Source organism: Gorilla gorilla, chromosome 1 (assembly GCF_029281585.2).
Source record: "Gorilla gorilla gorilla isolate KB3781 chromosome 1, NHGRI_mGorGor1-v2.1_pri, whole genome shotgun sequence".
NCBI classification, from domain to species: Eukaryota; Metazoa; Chordata; class Mammalia; order Primates; family Hominidae; genus Gorilla; species Gorilla gorilla.
Window position 1 is genome coordinate 29,313,236 of NC_073224.2, and position 16,544 is coordinate 29,329,779.

Sequence of the window (16,544 nt, forward strand, 5' to 3'; positions counted from 1 at the left end):
TTCTGCTTATGAAAAGCACCATCTTTGGAGGAGGAGAAAAAACTTTTTAATCTCTACATAATAATTAATGAGAAATATTAGAATTCTTGTCTTGTATCTGGTTTCCTCTCTGGAAAGACTATGTTTTCTTGGTCAGTGAGCTGCTTAAGCAGTGGTCCCCAAACTTTTTGGCACCAGGGACTGGTTTTGTGGAAGACAATTTTTCTACACACCGGGGCAATGCAGTTAGGGTGTATGGTTTCAAGATGAAATTATTCTACCTCAGATCATCAGGCATTAGATTCTGATAAGGAAGGCACAACCTAGATCCCCCGCATGCACAGTTCACAATAGGGTTTGGACTCCTGTGAGAATCTAATGCCACCACTAATCTGACAGGAGGTGAAGCTCAGGTGGTAATGCTTGCTCACCAGCCACTCACCTGCTGTGTGGCCCGGTTCCTAATAGGCCGCGGACTCTGTGGCCTGGGGGTTAGGAACCCCTGCTTTAGAGGACTGTTCTGCCCCATCACTAAATATAAGCGTATGTGGGCTATAAGGTCTCAGTTTTCAAACAGATCTCAATCAAAAATGTTATATGGTAGTTATGGCTTTTTTCCTTGGTTAATTTGTAGAAGTTTGAGCACCAGTCTTAGTCCTCACTAGTTGGTGCTACAAACAAACAAACAAACATACAAAACAAAACAAAAAAAACACAACATGAATTCCCATTCATTCTCTTATGGAAATATAAAATGCACTTGATTCTGCTGTGTTGGAGCAGTACGCATTCTTAAATAACTAAAAATAATAGTAACAGCCAATCTTACCTGTAAATAAAATAGTTGATGATGATTCCATTTGGTTTTTCAGGTGGCATCCACTTAATCTCTATGCAAGCTGACCCCAGTGCCTTAAGAACAGGAGAATTAAGATCCATTGGGGCTGCTTCAGGTGTTTTGACAAACATCCTACTGCTAACTCCACAACTTCCTTGAAAAAAAAATTGAGGTCTTTATTATAATAATTTTTCAAGCAAGGAAAAGAACTACATATTCATACAGAAGGGTAATGATATCATGAAAATTATTTTTACCTGTCCTTTTGCATATATACTTGTACATGTGTTTTAAATAAATTTTTATGGGATTTGAACATTTAAATAGAAAATTATTTTGGGAAAACCCATTAATTAGTCACACATTTATATAGACATAAACAATAAGGCATATTGTCTGGAAATAAGGAATAATAAGGAAACTTGTCTGAACTCAAGTTTCTCTAGTTTATTATAGTCATTCTAACCAGAAAGTGATAATGCACTTGAATTTCACAAGTGTATGTGTGACCTACACATCTTGCATGCTTTTAATAATATTTTATTTTGCCAATATTTTAAACTCATGAACATTATTCAAACACACAGGAATAAAACAATTTATTTGAAGGATATTGTACCTCCATTGCACAGTTTCAGGGACACGGAGATGCAGATGTTGACTTTGTACTTGAATCAAGAAAACATTAATTAAAAATTATTTTCACGTTTATCAAGTGAAGATAGATCAGAGAAAGCAATATCCCTCAAACAAAAATGTCATGGTCTATTTTTTAGAGAAAAAAGGACAAACTGACTAGCCATTTCTGATGAGTTCAGCAGAGCAAAATTGCAGACTCATAATTCTAACCAACTTCATGAGAACTAGCATTATTTGGAAACAGAAATTCCTAAGGACATTCAATCCAGGAGTTTCCACTACACCTTGAGTCTGATAAATTTCTTTAAGGTGAAGCAAAATGTTTTGTATACTAGGGTAAGTTACATGTTTTCTTTATTTAGCAAATGAGTATTATACGTTATATAACATATATGATGAGATCATATATATCATATGTTATATATGAGATACACATATATAACATATCCATATCTGTTAATGTTTATACTTAATTTAAAAGAGATAAATAAAATGATGTATAGCTCTGATTCCCTGTTCTCCCTTCCTAAATCACAGTTTACATTTAGCTACTTATCCATTTGGAGTGATAAAGGAAATGGGGGAGGCTTTTCCTTAACACAACACAGATACATGAAAATTTCACTGACCACAGCCTAAGCCATGAAAGACAAGGTGATAGTTTGTATATATGAATAGGGTTCAAGGAAGCACTATAAAATATATAGGATTCATTTGGGTGTAATTCAACTCTTAAATAACTTCTCACTTCCTCCTCCTGGATAAAATTTAAATAAGGCCAAGGTAAATATGTTTTCTATGAAATTTTTGGAATACTCATTTTTGTTTTATATTACCAAAGACTCCTTTATGTGAGCTAGGTGTTTTTCTTTCAAAGGGCCTTATAAAACAAGACTTTGCAAAACCACCATTTTAATATATTTAAATATTTATGATTTAATGTGCAGAAATGCATAACGCTTTACTCGATGCCAGACTGTGATTTTTCTGGGTAAACAGTCCACTACAAATAAGAAATGAAACGTTAGTCTTTGTATTTGGACTGAGAATGTATTCCTTTTTAATGAAATTTTTTAATGAAATACTTTTTCATAAAAGCCCAGGCCAAGTGTCTGAAGGACTTTCACCATTTTGACATGCTTGTATCCTTATCTCATACTGTGTGAATGGAGTCAAATTCTCCAGAAGGGTGGATTGATGATGACCAACGGAGAAGGCCAGAGGTGTTACACTTCCATCATTGAGTAAGACATTGTACTCCACAGGAATTTCGGGGATGAGGATCCCTTTAAAGAGAGAGACAGAGAACATTAAAAACATATATATAAAACAGAATGGGCAACAAATGTTTGTCTTTTAAAAATAATGTCTATTTAAAATTTTGTAATTGAGGCCGGGCGTGGTGGCTCATGCCTGTAATCCCAGCACTTTGGGAGGTTGAGGCGGGCTGATCACAAGGTCAGGAGATGGAGACCATCCTGGCCAACATGGTGAAACCCTGTAAAAATACAGAAATTAGCTGGGCATAGTGGCATGTGCCTGTAATCCCAGCTACTCGGGAGGCTGAGGCAGGAGAATCGCTTGAACCCGGGAGGCAGAGGTTGCAGTGAGCTGAGATCGCGCCACTGCACTCCAGCCTGGGCGACAGAGTGAGACTCCGCCTCCAAAAAAAAAAAAACCAGTTGTAATAGAAAAGTAAATTACTTTTTAATATAGCAATTAAAAGCTTCACAAAAGTTGGCAAATATTAGACTGTGTATTCCAAAAGTAAGAAATGTGCATAATCTATTTTTAAAAGCATAATATTTCTATTTAAAGATATACTCTATTGGCAAATAAAAATGAAGGCACATTTCACTTAAAACATATAAGGCAATTATCTGTCGTATATTTTTTCTAGGTTTACTTACTTTTAAAGTTCATACAAAACAACACCAATTTTGCTTGTGACAATAATTTTTCTGTAGAGCATTGTGTATGCCTCCTGTCTGACATGGATCCTTGACATAACAGCCCATGAAATATCCAAATCATGGTCTACCTAGAGAATTCCCAGTGCATTAATTATTGGGCCAGGACAGTTCACTGTCAGTGAGACTTATGGCCCTAAATACAGAGAAAATTTGGGTTCAACAATTGTCATTTTTCACCATTCCTTCCTAAAGAAAGTAGGTCTTGTCAGTTTAGCCTCGTCAAAGTCTATTTATATAATTAAACGCTTGTTAAGTTTTATTTGGTCATGAACAACAGGCATACTTTTTCCAGGAGAGGATATGAGTTTTGAATGAAGAATATAATGGAATTTTCTATTACATTTTCTCCTTGATCTGAGAGTTTTTAACATTTATGAGTTTAGTTATTTACTTCTGTAGTACCCACATAAGTCTATCTTTACTTTAGAAACAGTGGAATCTAGAGATAACATTACTGAGGAAGCACAGGACTCAATGACCTAAGAGAGATGAGGTCTAAAGAATGAAATGTGGTTTTGCTTTTTATAGATGTGGCCTCTGTATTTACAGAGTGGAAGAGCTGGTACAAACCAAAGATGCTCAGGATTTTGTGTAGGATAGATGAAAAAGAGGTGTCTGAAGGAGATATTGATCATCTTCAGAAGTACTGATCAATTGCTTCCTCAGGAAAGGTGCTAGATTGCATTAAATTTGGCAGCTTAGACTGAGAATGTTTATTTTAAATTTAGAGCATCATGGCTAAACTATCTGGTACATTTATTCTAGTAGGTTAAACTACTAACATTCTATCATTGATTCCTAAACTCTTATCTCTAGCTTTCTATCTTTCCTGTATTACAGCTTTGTATTTTCAACAGCCTGCTAGGTATTTCTACATGGATATTCCTCAGAGGCCACAATCTTAACAATTCTAAAACAGAACTACCTGTATTTTCCACTCCCAAACCTGTTCTTTTTCCTAGGTTTCCTCTTTCAGTAAGTCATAATACCATCTTCCCATTTTCCTAGGATGGAAATCTTAGAGTAAGACTTTTAGAGTGGATCCTTCCTTCTTCACTCCAAAACTCAAGTGACTACTAAATTTTATCAATTATTTCTTTGAGAAATTTGGGCTTCATATATAATCAGCAACAAGGAGACTTTGCAGGTATAAACAAGAAAATGAGAGTCTACCTATATTTTAGAATGATAACACTGTTGGGAAATGAATAGTGGCTTAAAAACATGAGAGACAAGACATAGGGAAACCAGTTTGAAAGTCTTTACAATGTTCGCAGAAGTAGTACAAACAAGAGTCATTTCATTGCATCCCTGTGTTATGCCAGGCAACATGCATTATTTCATTTAATACTACTAGAATGTCAACTGTATAAATTAGGACTTTGTTTTCTCCAATGTGGTTCCACTGCCTAGACTTTAGCACAAAGTAGCAGCTCAATAAATGTTAGTTGATTGAATGAATGAATGAACCCTCAAGACAATACTGCATGGTAAATATTACTATTTTTTAAGATGAGAAAACTAAAACTCAGAGAAGTTAAATAACTTGTTCCAGATTGCACACTGATTAATTGGAGAAGCAAGGACTTGAACTTAGGCCCATCTGATACCAACACTTATATCACTATACTTATGCTTTTCCTTGATAATGGAGTCTTAGAGTAGGACAACTTGGGGAAAAATGACAAGATAGGTTTGAGAAAATTTGTGCAGTAAGGCAGAGCCATTCTTGGAGACTATTCAGAAGCAAGGAAACAAATGATGGATAAGTAAAAATCATTACTGATGGAACAAGCATATTATAGGTAGAAATTTAAAGTTCTGCAGACCAAGTATCCCAACCTGAAATACACCTGCTTTGGAGGTTTGTGGGCTCATGTCAAAGTACATTCAAAGACAGGAACAAACGTAGTACCGTAGGTCCTCGAATAATGTTGTTTCATTCAACATTGTTTCATTAATATTTATGAGGAAAAAAATTAATTCCCAGCTGGAGCCACTGTCTATGTGAAATTTACACATTCTCCCCATGTCTGCGTGGTTTCTTTATGGGTACTCTGGATTTTTCCCATATCCTAAAGATGTTTCCATTAAATTAATTGGTGTGTCTGAATGGTCCTAGTCTGAGCAAGTGTGGGTGTGTGTGTGTGCCCTGTAACGGAATGGTCTTGAGCTGCCTGGTTAGGCCCTGGCCACCCCAACCCTGAACTGGAAAAGGTGTGTCAGAAAATGAATGAATGAATGAATAATTGTAAAGTAAAGATTCATTAAGTGTGTTACTATCATATAGATGCATGATAATAAATAATGCTGTACAAAAGCCTTCTGTGAGCTTGCCCTACTTGCGATTGTTTTTACTAGTGCATGGTGGTAAGAGGAATTTCTTCTAATTTCTGCTCAAAAACATTTATCCCTGTGGCTGTTGTCACTCGCTGACTTGCCAAAACTTAGGTTAAAAATGATCTTACTTGTTTCTATTAATCTTTCTTAAATGTATGTATAGCTCATATTTATTTCAGTTTAATATTAGAAGTGTTTTGGTCTTTCTTTGATGATATTTAGTTTGGTGATGTTTTTGTGACCAGAAATATTCCTTGCAACTTAAATCTTGCTTATATCAACTAGCCTAAGGTAAAATTGGTTTCCTTATATATCTTTTGACTCAAAATTGCAGTTTCCAAGAACCTACCATGACATTAAGGACTTACTGTGCCTCTTTTTGGAGTATCACTTTGATGTGGAAAATTTGGGAAACACAGGATTTCCCTGTTTGAGGAAGGGGAACCAGCAGAATCCCCGTTTCTTTGTTCACAAAAATTGGGTGTGAACTTTTCTTTCTAAAAGTTCAAGATTAGAGAATTGTATGTATGGTGAGTGATTAGAATCTTTGCTAGCCAATTGTAGAGTTGAAGACTCTGTAGTCACCACAAAATGAACCAACTGTAGGACACAAGAAAATGTTTATGCTGATGTGCCACTGTGCTGAACAAGTATAACTGTTCATACTGTAACCAAAGGACAATGTAATGTTAGTCTCTCGCTATTGCTTTAAAGTGAACTCAATGCGGATTTTCTACCCTAGACATGGGATGAAAAGTTGGCCTGACCCATGACACTTCCACTTTGTTTCACGTCATAAAGAGTTCTATACTATTTTTCTCCATAAAGAAACAGGAAAAGATGTCATAACAAAAATTAAATGCCTAAAAAATAACTTTATTTTTCTCTTTACTGGTATGGTGAATACACATAATAGGCCTATTTAAAGGCTATTCTTCGAGGCCTAATTCACCACTCCACGACAAAACTGGCAGTTTTTACTGCTCTCAACAAGACTGCAATAATTAAAATGAAATTTGAGAGTTGGATAAGGAGAATTGATTATAGAGACCATTTGAGACTCAGTTCATTAATGGATGAGAAAAATTTAAGTACTGTGCCAGAGGTAAAATAAAAAGTAATGTAATCAGGTTTCTTCTTCCTCTCCGCAAAAAGTATTTTTTGGAGGGTGTTGCTTGAGGTGGTAAGAGAGATTGAAGAAGGAATCGGGGACCCTCTCAGTTTGCAATTTGACCTTCAGCAGGAAGATATGCTGATAGAAATTTCCATCCAGAGTATCCTGGAATGACAAAGCATTCCATATCACATTTTGGGCATTTCTCCCTATTGTTACCCTGCCATAACAGTAAAGCAGTGAGGAATAAAAGGCTGTTGTTTGAAGCCACAGGTTTTTTTTTTTTTTTTTTTTGAGACGAAGTCTTGCTTTGTCACCAGGCTGGAGTGCAGTGGCATGATCTTGGTTCACTGCAACCTCTGCCTCGCGGTGAACCCACATATTTATGACAAAATGAACAGGGGAAGAATTGCCGGGACCTTGAACCTGTTATCGGGCTTAGTTTTCTTTAGATCTTCCTAATATCATGAAATATAACAGCATTATCACTCTTTAGCCAATGACATTAGTAGAAAATGTTTTCCCAAATGATAAGTTGTATAACATATTATTTTTTGGATGAAGACAAACACCGGAATACAATGGCAAATTTACATGAATTTTTAAGATAAAAAGCAAGACCTTAAAGAAACTGCAAGCTAATGATGATTGCTCCAGGCTCTGTTTTCAGACCTCCTGGGATTGCATATTCATCCTGTCTTCTTTTTTCCTAGGACAGTTCTTGCAGAAAAGTTTGACAAACACACATTCATAAAAAATATGCCATCATTCTTGTTGAACTAGACAAACCACAGAGTGCTGTCAGAGAGATCAAATCCTTCTTCTGCCCTTATCTCCCAAGCGACCACTGGCAAATTAACTAACCTCTATGAATGCTGTCTCTTCATGTGTAAAATGATGATACTAATAGCTACCTCATAGAGAGTTGTGAGGATTAAATTAGAAAATATCTATAAGCCTTTTAATATAGTCCCATAACACAGAAAGTACTTAATAAATGGCTGACATCTCTACAAAACAAAATGGAACAAAATGAAATAAAGAACAAAAAACAACTATGGCACTGTTTTCATGTGCCCTCAAACACTTTTGAATCCATCTTTCATACAAAGTTGCTATTCCAACTACAAAGAAATGTTACATTCATTCAAGTTAATGTCTTTGTAACGCTATTTTGTTATCTAGTTTTATTTTTTATGTGTACTTGGATATGATCAAATTGCATTCCTATGAAAATACTGTATTATTCATTCTTAGCAGTAATTTGGAGTGGCGTTCCCTCCAATTCATCTGGGGTTGTTTTACTTTATGTCTTCAGTCTGTACCTACTGTTCTGCTTCCAGGCCTTGCATCCTTCAAGAAGTAACTTTTGTTATAAAAAGGACAGGACTCCCAGAGGATGAGGGAACAAAACTGTGCTTCTACCGCATGTCAAATATAAACATAATCTTAATCCAGATTTAAACATGGCTAGCCAAACCATGAGCATAGAAAATGTATTTTTCACCTCTTCATTAATCGGAAATAAATGTCCTTTACATATACCTATGAGGTGCTGAAACAGAAAATGCTCCTCTAAGCTGTGAACACGTCAAACACTGACATGCATTTAGGAAAGAGGGCCCCCTCCACTGTCATAATTTACAGGACTGTGACATGAAAGTCTCTGGTGTTCCTACAAACCCTATACCATCTGCAATGAGTCTGAAATGACTGAGCCCCCTGGTATTCTGATGACTAAATGAAATGAAATGGGCATATTTGTTAAAGTCAGCTGGGAAGCCACACGACTTGGTTAGTTCCTGAGTTCATAAATTTATGTCAGAGCAAGAGGAGCAGTGGAAGCTCAAGTGAACCAATTTACCCTAAGTGCAAATGGCAGTTTTGTTATTTGGTGTCAAAGTTACCAGTCGCACAATGACAAGCTGCCATAACACATTTTCTTGTTCACTAAAGAACAAGGATTTCGTTGGTTAATATTCCTTGCAATGCTCCTTTTCATAATTTACAACAACTAGATGCTGATAGGTTATTTAACATTTATGAAGTTAAGATGTAATCAGAAAAACCCTGATTATCTTTACAAATAAAAAAGTTAAATTATTCAACTTTTTTTTCTCCATGGCTTCATTTCACAGCAGGTGCATACTTTACAACGGGACAAGTCAATCAATAATCCTTTTTAAGTCTTTTTTTAGGAGCTGGAACAGGAAAAATTCTAAGAGGAAAAACTATTAATTCGGTTTGATAGACGCATTTGTTTCAAAACACTTGGTTGCACTTAACATGGTGTTTTTAACAAATCGAGCTAAATTCTCCACTGTATAGGTAGGGGCATCTTGATTAGGCCTTTTTGGGGGAACAGAAGTAAAACGGGACCCTCTTGAACTCATTCATACCAATTGTATGGAAATTTAACATTGGTTGTATAATAGTTATCATTTATGTCTTTTCTACCTTACTAGATGGTAGGGTTCCTGACAAGAGGGACAGTGTCTCATTCCTCTTTGTAAATTTTAGGGTGTCCAGCATCATGTTTTGCCCCTGAGTGGGGCTCAGAAATAATTTCCACGTTAGTTAAATGACTAGAGGATTCAATATACCCAAAGGCAAATGAATTACATCTCATGAAGTTTTGAGCCACAAATAAAATTATTCTATTGGGTTACTGGGTGGACTGATCCTGAATTACATTGTCCTCATTCATACTTCCTATATATAAAGCAAAAATCAGTTTTTTAGCTTTTAAATGGGATTACAGTAGAACTCATGAAAAATCATTTGCTTTCCGCACGTTTAGGTGGAAAAATAATGAGAAAATATAGAATAGTAGTTTTGAGTCAGACTTGGACTCACACCCACGAGGGTCAGCCCCGCTCTGACACCTGCTTGAAAAATAACCTAGAGAAAATAGCTTGGAGTTTCTAAATTGACCTTTTTCATTAGTAAAATGAGCAAAACAATAGGACATACTACATTAAGTTATTATGAACACTAAATGAGATATATGTTAATCTCTTAGCAAAATGCCTAGCATATATTAAAACTCAATAATGAAAGATACATTTTAAAATATCCAAAATAAAACGCAAACCATTGAAGTGAGTTTTACATTTTCTTCTGAAACTCACCACTCCTTGTCATTTGGTTATTGCATTTATAAGTTAAGAAAAGTGAAACAACTGTCAATGTTGAATCATCCCAATTAATGTAATGTGAATCCTTTAGAAAGATTAATGTAAATTTTGACTTTAAATGCATAGTATCTGAAATAATACACTGCAGCTGATGAGTTAACTGAATGCCAAGATGTCTAATGTCCATAAATAGACCATATTATGGCCAGCTAACCTTTAATCAAAATGATAAAAAAATTTGTATTTCTAGAGCAATATTAATAAAAATTATTTCTCAGTAGAATTCTTGCTAATTCCTTCTTTAATGGAGTAAGATATTAATGTTAAAGGAAAAGCACCAGTATTTCTATATTGTGCGTTAAACCTAAATGACTCACCATCCTTAGTGAGAAAAAGTATGTGTTTAATGCAATGGCATTGTTAATTAGAACATGATTAAGGGCTAGAACAGTTCAAAATATAGTCATCATCTCGATAAATTTGAAAGACTCATTATTACCTTCAGAGTTTAAATAATTTTGAATGTTTAGATTCTTAAACAGCAGGGATATATATCTCCATTGTTATTCTGAGTAAACCACTTATGTTCCATGAAGGATTTGCTATTTAATTTTCCATAGTTTTTCACCTATTAAGGTAACATATATCCTTTGCTCTCTTTAATATAAATGTTCTCTTTAATATGAATACAAAAGTCCTGACCCAATGTTGAGAGCTGGTAAAAGGTGAGAGGGAATGCTTAGGAATGATCTAAGGTGGTTTACATTACCTAAAGGTTCAAACAATAATGGAGTTTTACCATGCCATCTCATTTACTTCATATAACGATATAAGGTAGGCATTTAATTTCCCCTTGTACAGATGAGAAACCTGAATTTGAGAAACATTGTGCAGCTTGCCCAAGGCCAGAGGACAACTAAATAGTGAAGCCCATTCCATGATAGAAAACAATACCTCCTTTTCTGAAAGGTGAAAAAATTGCACATCCATAAGACAAGATGCAGTCTTTGGAAAATATGTGTAGGTGCTCTGTTTGTCATTAAAGAAGAAATGTCTCTCTCTCTCTCTGTCTCTGCCTCTCTCTGTGTGTGTGTGCCTCTGTTTAAGATTAAGTTAATGTAGAGGAAGGATGACTTTAAGAGAAAATCAAATGTTTGAGTAATTTTAAATGGCAGAATATCCACAATTTACATTTGACTGCATAATAAATTGTGGAGGCTCACTCACCATTATGTTCCTCCATTAATTCAGCAAAATTTTTATAAGGATATGCTGTTTGTATGTCACCTGATTTAGAGGTTCAAATGATACACAAAAGGCTAGAGATCTTGATTTTCTAGAGCTTAGAGTGTTTTGGTAATGTTACTACTGACATTTATCAAGAAAGAATAAGGTAAAGTGGATGAGGGTTTACATGGGAGATAGGGGAATATTTACCAAGGCTTTACAATAGAATTTGGATGATGTCTTTACAGCAATTTGAGAAGTGACTCTCCTCCCCTCCCACCTAACTAAAATCTTCCTGCACCTGGAATCTGGTTTTAAGTCACGTCTATTCCTTCTAGAATGTGTAGGTAAAGCTTTCTGGTTACTACTTCCTTCACGCTGCAAAAAGTCATTGTTGCAATGTGGATATTTTCCCTTCAGGGGCTCACCACTTTCCACAAATAATTCTTCTGGTTTTGATGCTCCCAGTAAAATATTATTCTCCCATTGCTTTTGGTGTTTTAGACATGAAGTCCTTGCCCATACCTATGTCCTGAATGGTATTGCCTAGGTAAAATTGACAAATGGGATCTAATTAAACTAAAGAGCTTCTGCACAGCAAAAGAAACTACCATCAGAGTGAACAGGCAACTACAGAATGGGAGAAAATTTTTGCATTCTACTCATCTGACAAAGGGCTAATATCCAGAATCTACAATGAACTCCAACAAATTTACAAGAGAAAAACAAATAGCCCCATCAAAAAGTGGGCAAAGGATATGAACAGACACTTCTCAAAAGAAGACATTTATGCAGACAAAAGACACATGAAAAAATGCTCATCATCACTGGCCATCAGAGAAATGCAAATCAAAACCACAATGAGATACCATCTCACACCAGTTAGAATGGCAATCATTAAAAAGTCAGGAAACAACAGGTGCTGGAGAGGATGTGGAGAAATAGGAACACTTTTACACTATTGGTGGGACTGTAAACTAGTTCAACCATTATGGAAGTCAGTGTGGCGATTCCTCAGGGATCTTGAACTAGTAATACCATTTGACCCAGCCATCCCATTACTGGGTATATACCCAAAGGATTATAAATCATGCTGCTATAAAGACACATGCACACGTATGTTTATTGCGGCACTATTCCAATAGCAAAGACTTGGAACCAACCCAAATGTCCAACAATGATAGACTGGATTAAGAAAATGTGGCACATATACACCATGGAATACTATGCAGCCATAAAAAATGATGAGTTCATGCCCTTTGTGGGGACGTAGATGAAGGTGGAAACCATCATTCTCGGCAAACTATCTCAAGGACAAAGAACCAAACACCGCATATTCTCACTCATAGGTGGGAATTGAGCAATGAGAACACATGGACACAGGAAGGGGAACATCACACACCGGGGCCTGTTGTGGGGTTGCGGGAGAGGGGAGGGATAGCATTAGGAGATATACCTAATGTTAGGTGACGAGTTAATGGGTGCAGCACACCAACATGGCACATGTATACATATGTAACAAACCTGCATGTTGTGCACATGTACCCTAAAACTGAAAGTATAATAAAAGAAAAAAAATTAAAAAAATATATTATTCTCCCAGAATCATTTGGTTTTCACCAACACCCAGCTCTGTTTCTTGGCCCTCTGGGCTACTATTTCAATCATCATAGTTGATCCATCGTAAATCTGAGAGACTTTGGTCAATAAATGAAAAGTCAATTTGGATTTAAAGGTTAAGCCAAAGACAGAAAGGAACTGGTCTTAAAAGGCAGTAGCAGACAGTAGACCTGAATTTGAATCCTGGCTCTGCAGTGTGACCTTGAGCATATTATATTACTTTTTTGAGATTCGAATTTCTTATCTTAAGATGGGGATAATGATATTATTACCTGTCTTCTAGGGTTTGCATAAAAATTAACTGAGGTAAGGCAGAGAAAGAGCTTATCAGTGTTTGGCATATAGTAGGAACTTAACAAATGGCAAATACACCAAGTAATATGAATGTACGTACACGACATTTGTTATCAGTATCATGGGTACTCTTCCCCTGGGTTTGTCACTATTCCCTATACCTTACCCTTTCACTAGTAGGACTTATAAACACATACTAAGACTTAGTTTATTTATAGCATTAGAACAATAGTTTGAAAACTGAAAATCCAGTTAGTTGCTCAGGTAATTTTTCAGTTGCCAAGTAACCACATAGACATTTTTTTTTCCCAGCAGCTTACCTGTCTAAGGTTACTCTGTTCACACTGACCACAAAACAAAATGCATATTTAAAAAAACAAATACAATTTAGCCAGTATTTTGGCTTTAGACCATAAGTGTCCAATCTTTTGGCTTCCCTGGGCCACAATGAAAGAAGATTAATTGTCTTGGGCCACATATAAAACACACTAACACTAACAATAGCTGATGAGCTAAAACAAATAATTGCAAAAATCCCAAGAAAGTTTTCGAATTTATGTTGGGTGGCATTCAAAGCCATCCTGGGCTTTAGGTTGGACAAGCTTGCTTTAGACATTCAAGAGAAACTGGCGGATTCATGTTTTCAGAGAAAACAGTTAATGTAATTCACCAGTCTCACTTGGTGAGTGTGATCCATGTTTTTGGTAAATCACATCTATTCCTTTTAGATTTTTGGATGGGTAGGTAAAGCTTTCTAGTTACTAGTTTCTTCATGCTGCAGAGATCATTGCTGTCACGTGGCTGTTTTCCCTTCAGCGGCTTGCCATTTTCCACAATTAACTCTTCTAGTCTTGGCACGCCACTACACACCCAGTCAAACATTGTTCTCCCAGAATCATTTGGTTTCAACAATACCTAGATCTGCTCCTTGGTCCTCTGGGCTACTATTTCAAAAAGTACTTGGTAGCACATCAAAGTCATATGTGGAGTTTTTAAAAAGCTCTAGATTCCTTGACTCCATCCCAGGAGATTCTTATTCAGTAAATTTGGGGTTGAGAATCTGTCTTTACACAAGCTTCCTAGGTGATTCTAATGCTCATTCAGGTTTGGGAACTGCAGGCATGGACTGTTTTGCCCATTATTCAGCTCTGTCTATGATGTAATCATTTTGTAATGGCAGGGAGTATGATGAATACCTAGAAAACTCTTTATATTGTGAGCAAATAAACAATCTCCACTTACAAATTTATTTTCTTTCTGTTTAAAATATATATATTTGTGACTATTCAGGAATAGAAAAATGTTTTTATTATCCAAATCAAAACACAGCATGAGGCACTTTCCAATAAAATCAACTGTAGATTATACACAAGTCAAAATCATCTCACTGTTTACTGAGTTTGAAATCCTTCTAGACACCAGGAAAAAGATTTAATTGAAGATTTTAATCTTTCCTTATATTATATGGTTTCTGAAATGGATTCTGTGCATCTTAAACTATAAGATTGACAGGTCTGAATATTATAGATTTATTAACCATTGGTTAAATGGTCAGAGTTAGTGTGTAAGCATCCTACAATATCCCCTAGGCTGGACCAGAATGAACAATTTATACAAAGCCTGAGGTATGTGAGAGTTAAGGTCATATTAAACAAGTGAAAGTTGTCTTTTATTCCACAATGATACATTTCTAAATGGAAACATGATACATTAAACATTTAAGTGTGATATTGAATTCAAAGAAAAAAATGACACATGCTGGGAAATTTGAAAGAGGTCTTGAAAATTTACTAATCCAATCCTCAGTAGGTGGTTTTATTATTTTGAAAATTGGGGCTTTGAGACCCAGCAAATATTGGAACAAATATGTTTTAAAAATGAGCAATTAAAGACAAAAAATAATTCTTCAAACAATCACCATTGGTATCTATAGAATATTATACAGAACTAGATAATATATTTATCATATAAATTACTTCATTTAATCTTTACAGCAACCCTACCTGCCTACATGTAGGTATCATCATTATCTCCACTTCACAGATGGAGAAAATTGAGGTCTAGAGACCGTTTAAGTTCAGCTAATAGGTGGCAGTATTGGGATATGAATCCTGGCTTTTTCATTTCTCTTACTTGCATAGTCATAAAATAAAGATATTTTCAAATTCGTACTGAGCATGAAGTCTTCAGATTAGCAGTGGCAACTGATATGTTTAATAATGTTAAAATAACAGATATTTTGATAAACCATGGGACTTCCCAGTCATATGGCAAAGAAATCATCAACCTTGCTCATCACCCTGAAATGTCCCGTATTGCTCTTGGAGAATTTGGATTGTAGAAGACCCTGGTCTGAATCTAAAACTTTCTTGTCAATAGGCTAAATATGATATTAGATTGGCTCTATCCAGCTTCATTTTATTTTGTGGTGCAAAAACACAACAGCACAATAAAAATGCCAAGGAGAAATACACTAAAAAATCGTGGCCAGATGCAGTGGCTCATGCCCGTAATCCCAGCACTTTGGGAGGCCAAGGTGGGAGGATCATGAAGTCAGGAGTTCGAGACGAGCCTGGCCAGCATGGTGAAACCCCATTTCTACTAAAAATACAAAAATTAGCCAGGCATGGTGGTGTGTGCCTGTAGTCCCAGCTACTTTGGAGGCTGAGGCAGGAGAATCACTTGAACCTGGGAGGCGGAGGTTGCTGTGAGCTGAGATTGCACCACTGCACTCCAGCCTGGGTGACAGAGAGAGAGACCTGGTCTCAAAATAAACAAATAAATAAATAAATAAAATTAACAAAAGTAGAAATAAATTCTGTAAAGGGGGCTGTAAATTTATATATTTCCCACAGCAGAAGATATGTCTTTTCCTCTATTGAAATTAAGAACAGAGTTCAAGAATATCTATGCTCTTACAACATAAAGATTATAGCAGTTTGTGATGCATTCTGCCACTATTAATTATTCCTTTATATTTTGTTTAATATGTTGCACATTTATTTTAAAACAAAAGTGGGTGAAATCATGTACATTTAATATCTTAGAGCAACTTATATTTTTCTTTGCTTATAAAGCTCTTTGTAAACTTTCTTTTGAATTTTGGGGGAAAATAACCTTTTCTCTTTGATCTTAGATTATAGCAGAAGGTGTTGGTCTATAAGAAACTTAAGTTTTATGTATTAGGTCTTTACGCTATCTTTATAGCTATACAATAGTACCTGTTTTGACTGTTCAATTCAATAAAAATAGGCTTCTGCTAATTATGTTATGGAATGGATCTACCGATGGCTCAAATGGCTGTTAACTATTTGGTGCCACTTTGAACTGTGGCTAAACTTATTCTGACGGGGACAAAAAGGGCGTGTCACAATTTCATCTTA

The 16,544-nt window shown here is 35.7% G+C and overlaps 1 protein-coding gene across 1 annotated transcript in view; it reads right to left on the minus strand.

Annotated features, from left to right (window-relative positions):
* The window catches only part of USH2A (usherin), an 843,890-nt gene that overhangs the window by 119,086 nt on the left and 708,260 nt on the right, over positions 1-16,544 (minus strand). Inside the window, exons 60-61 of the mRNA XM_031015607.3 lie at positions 2,584-2,742; positions 809-971 (exon numbers count right to left, since the gene is read on the minus strand). Of these exons, the coding sequence (XP_030871467.3) occupies positions 809-971; positions 2,584-2,742 (322 nt within the window). The remainder of the gene's footprint in view (positions 1-808; positions 972-2,583; positions 2,743-16,544) is intronic.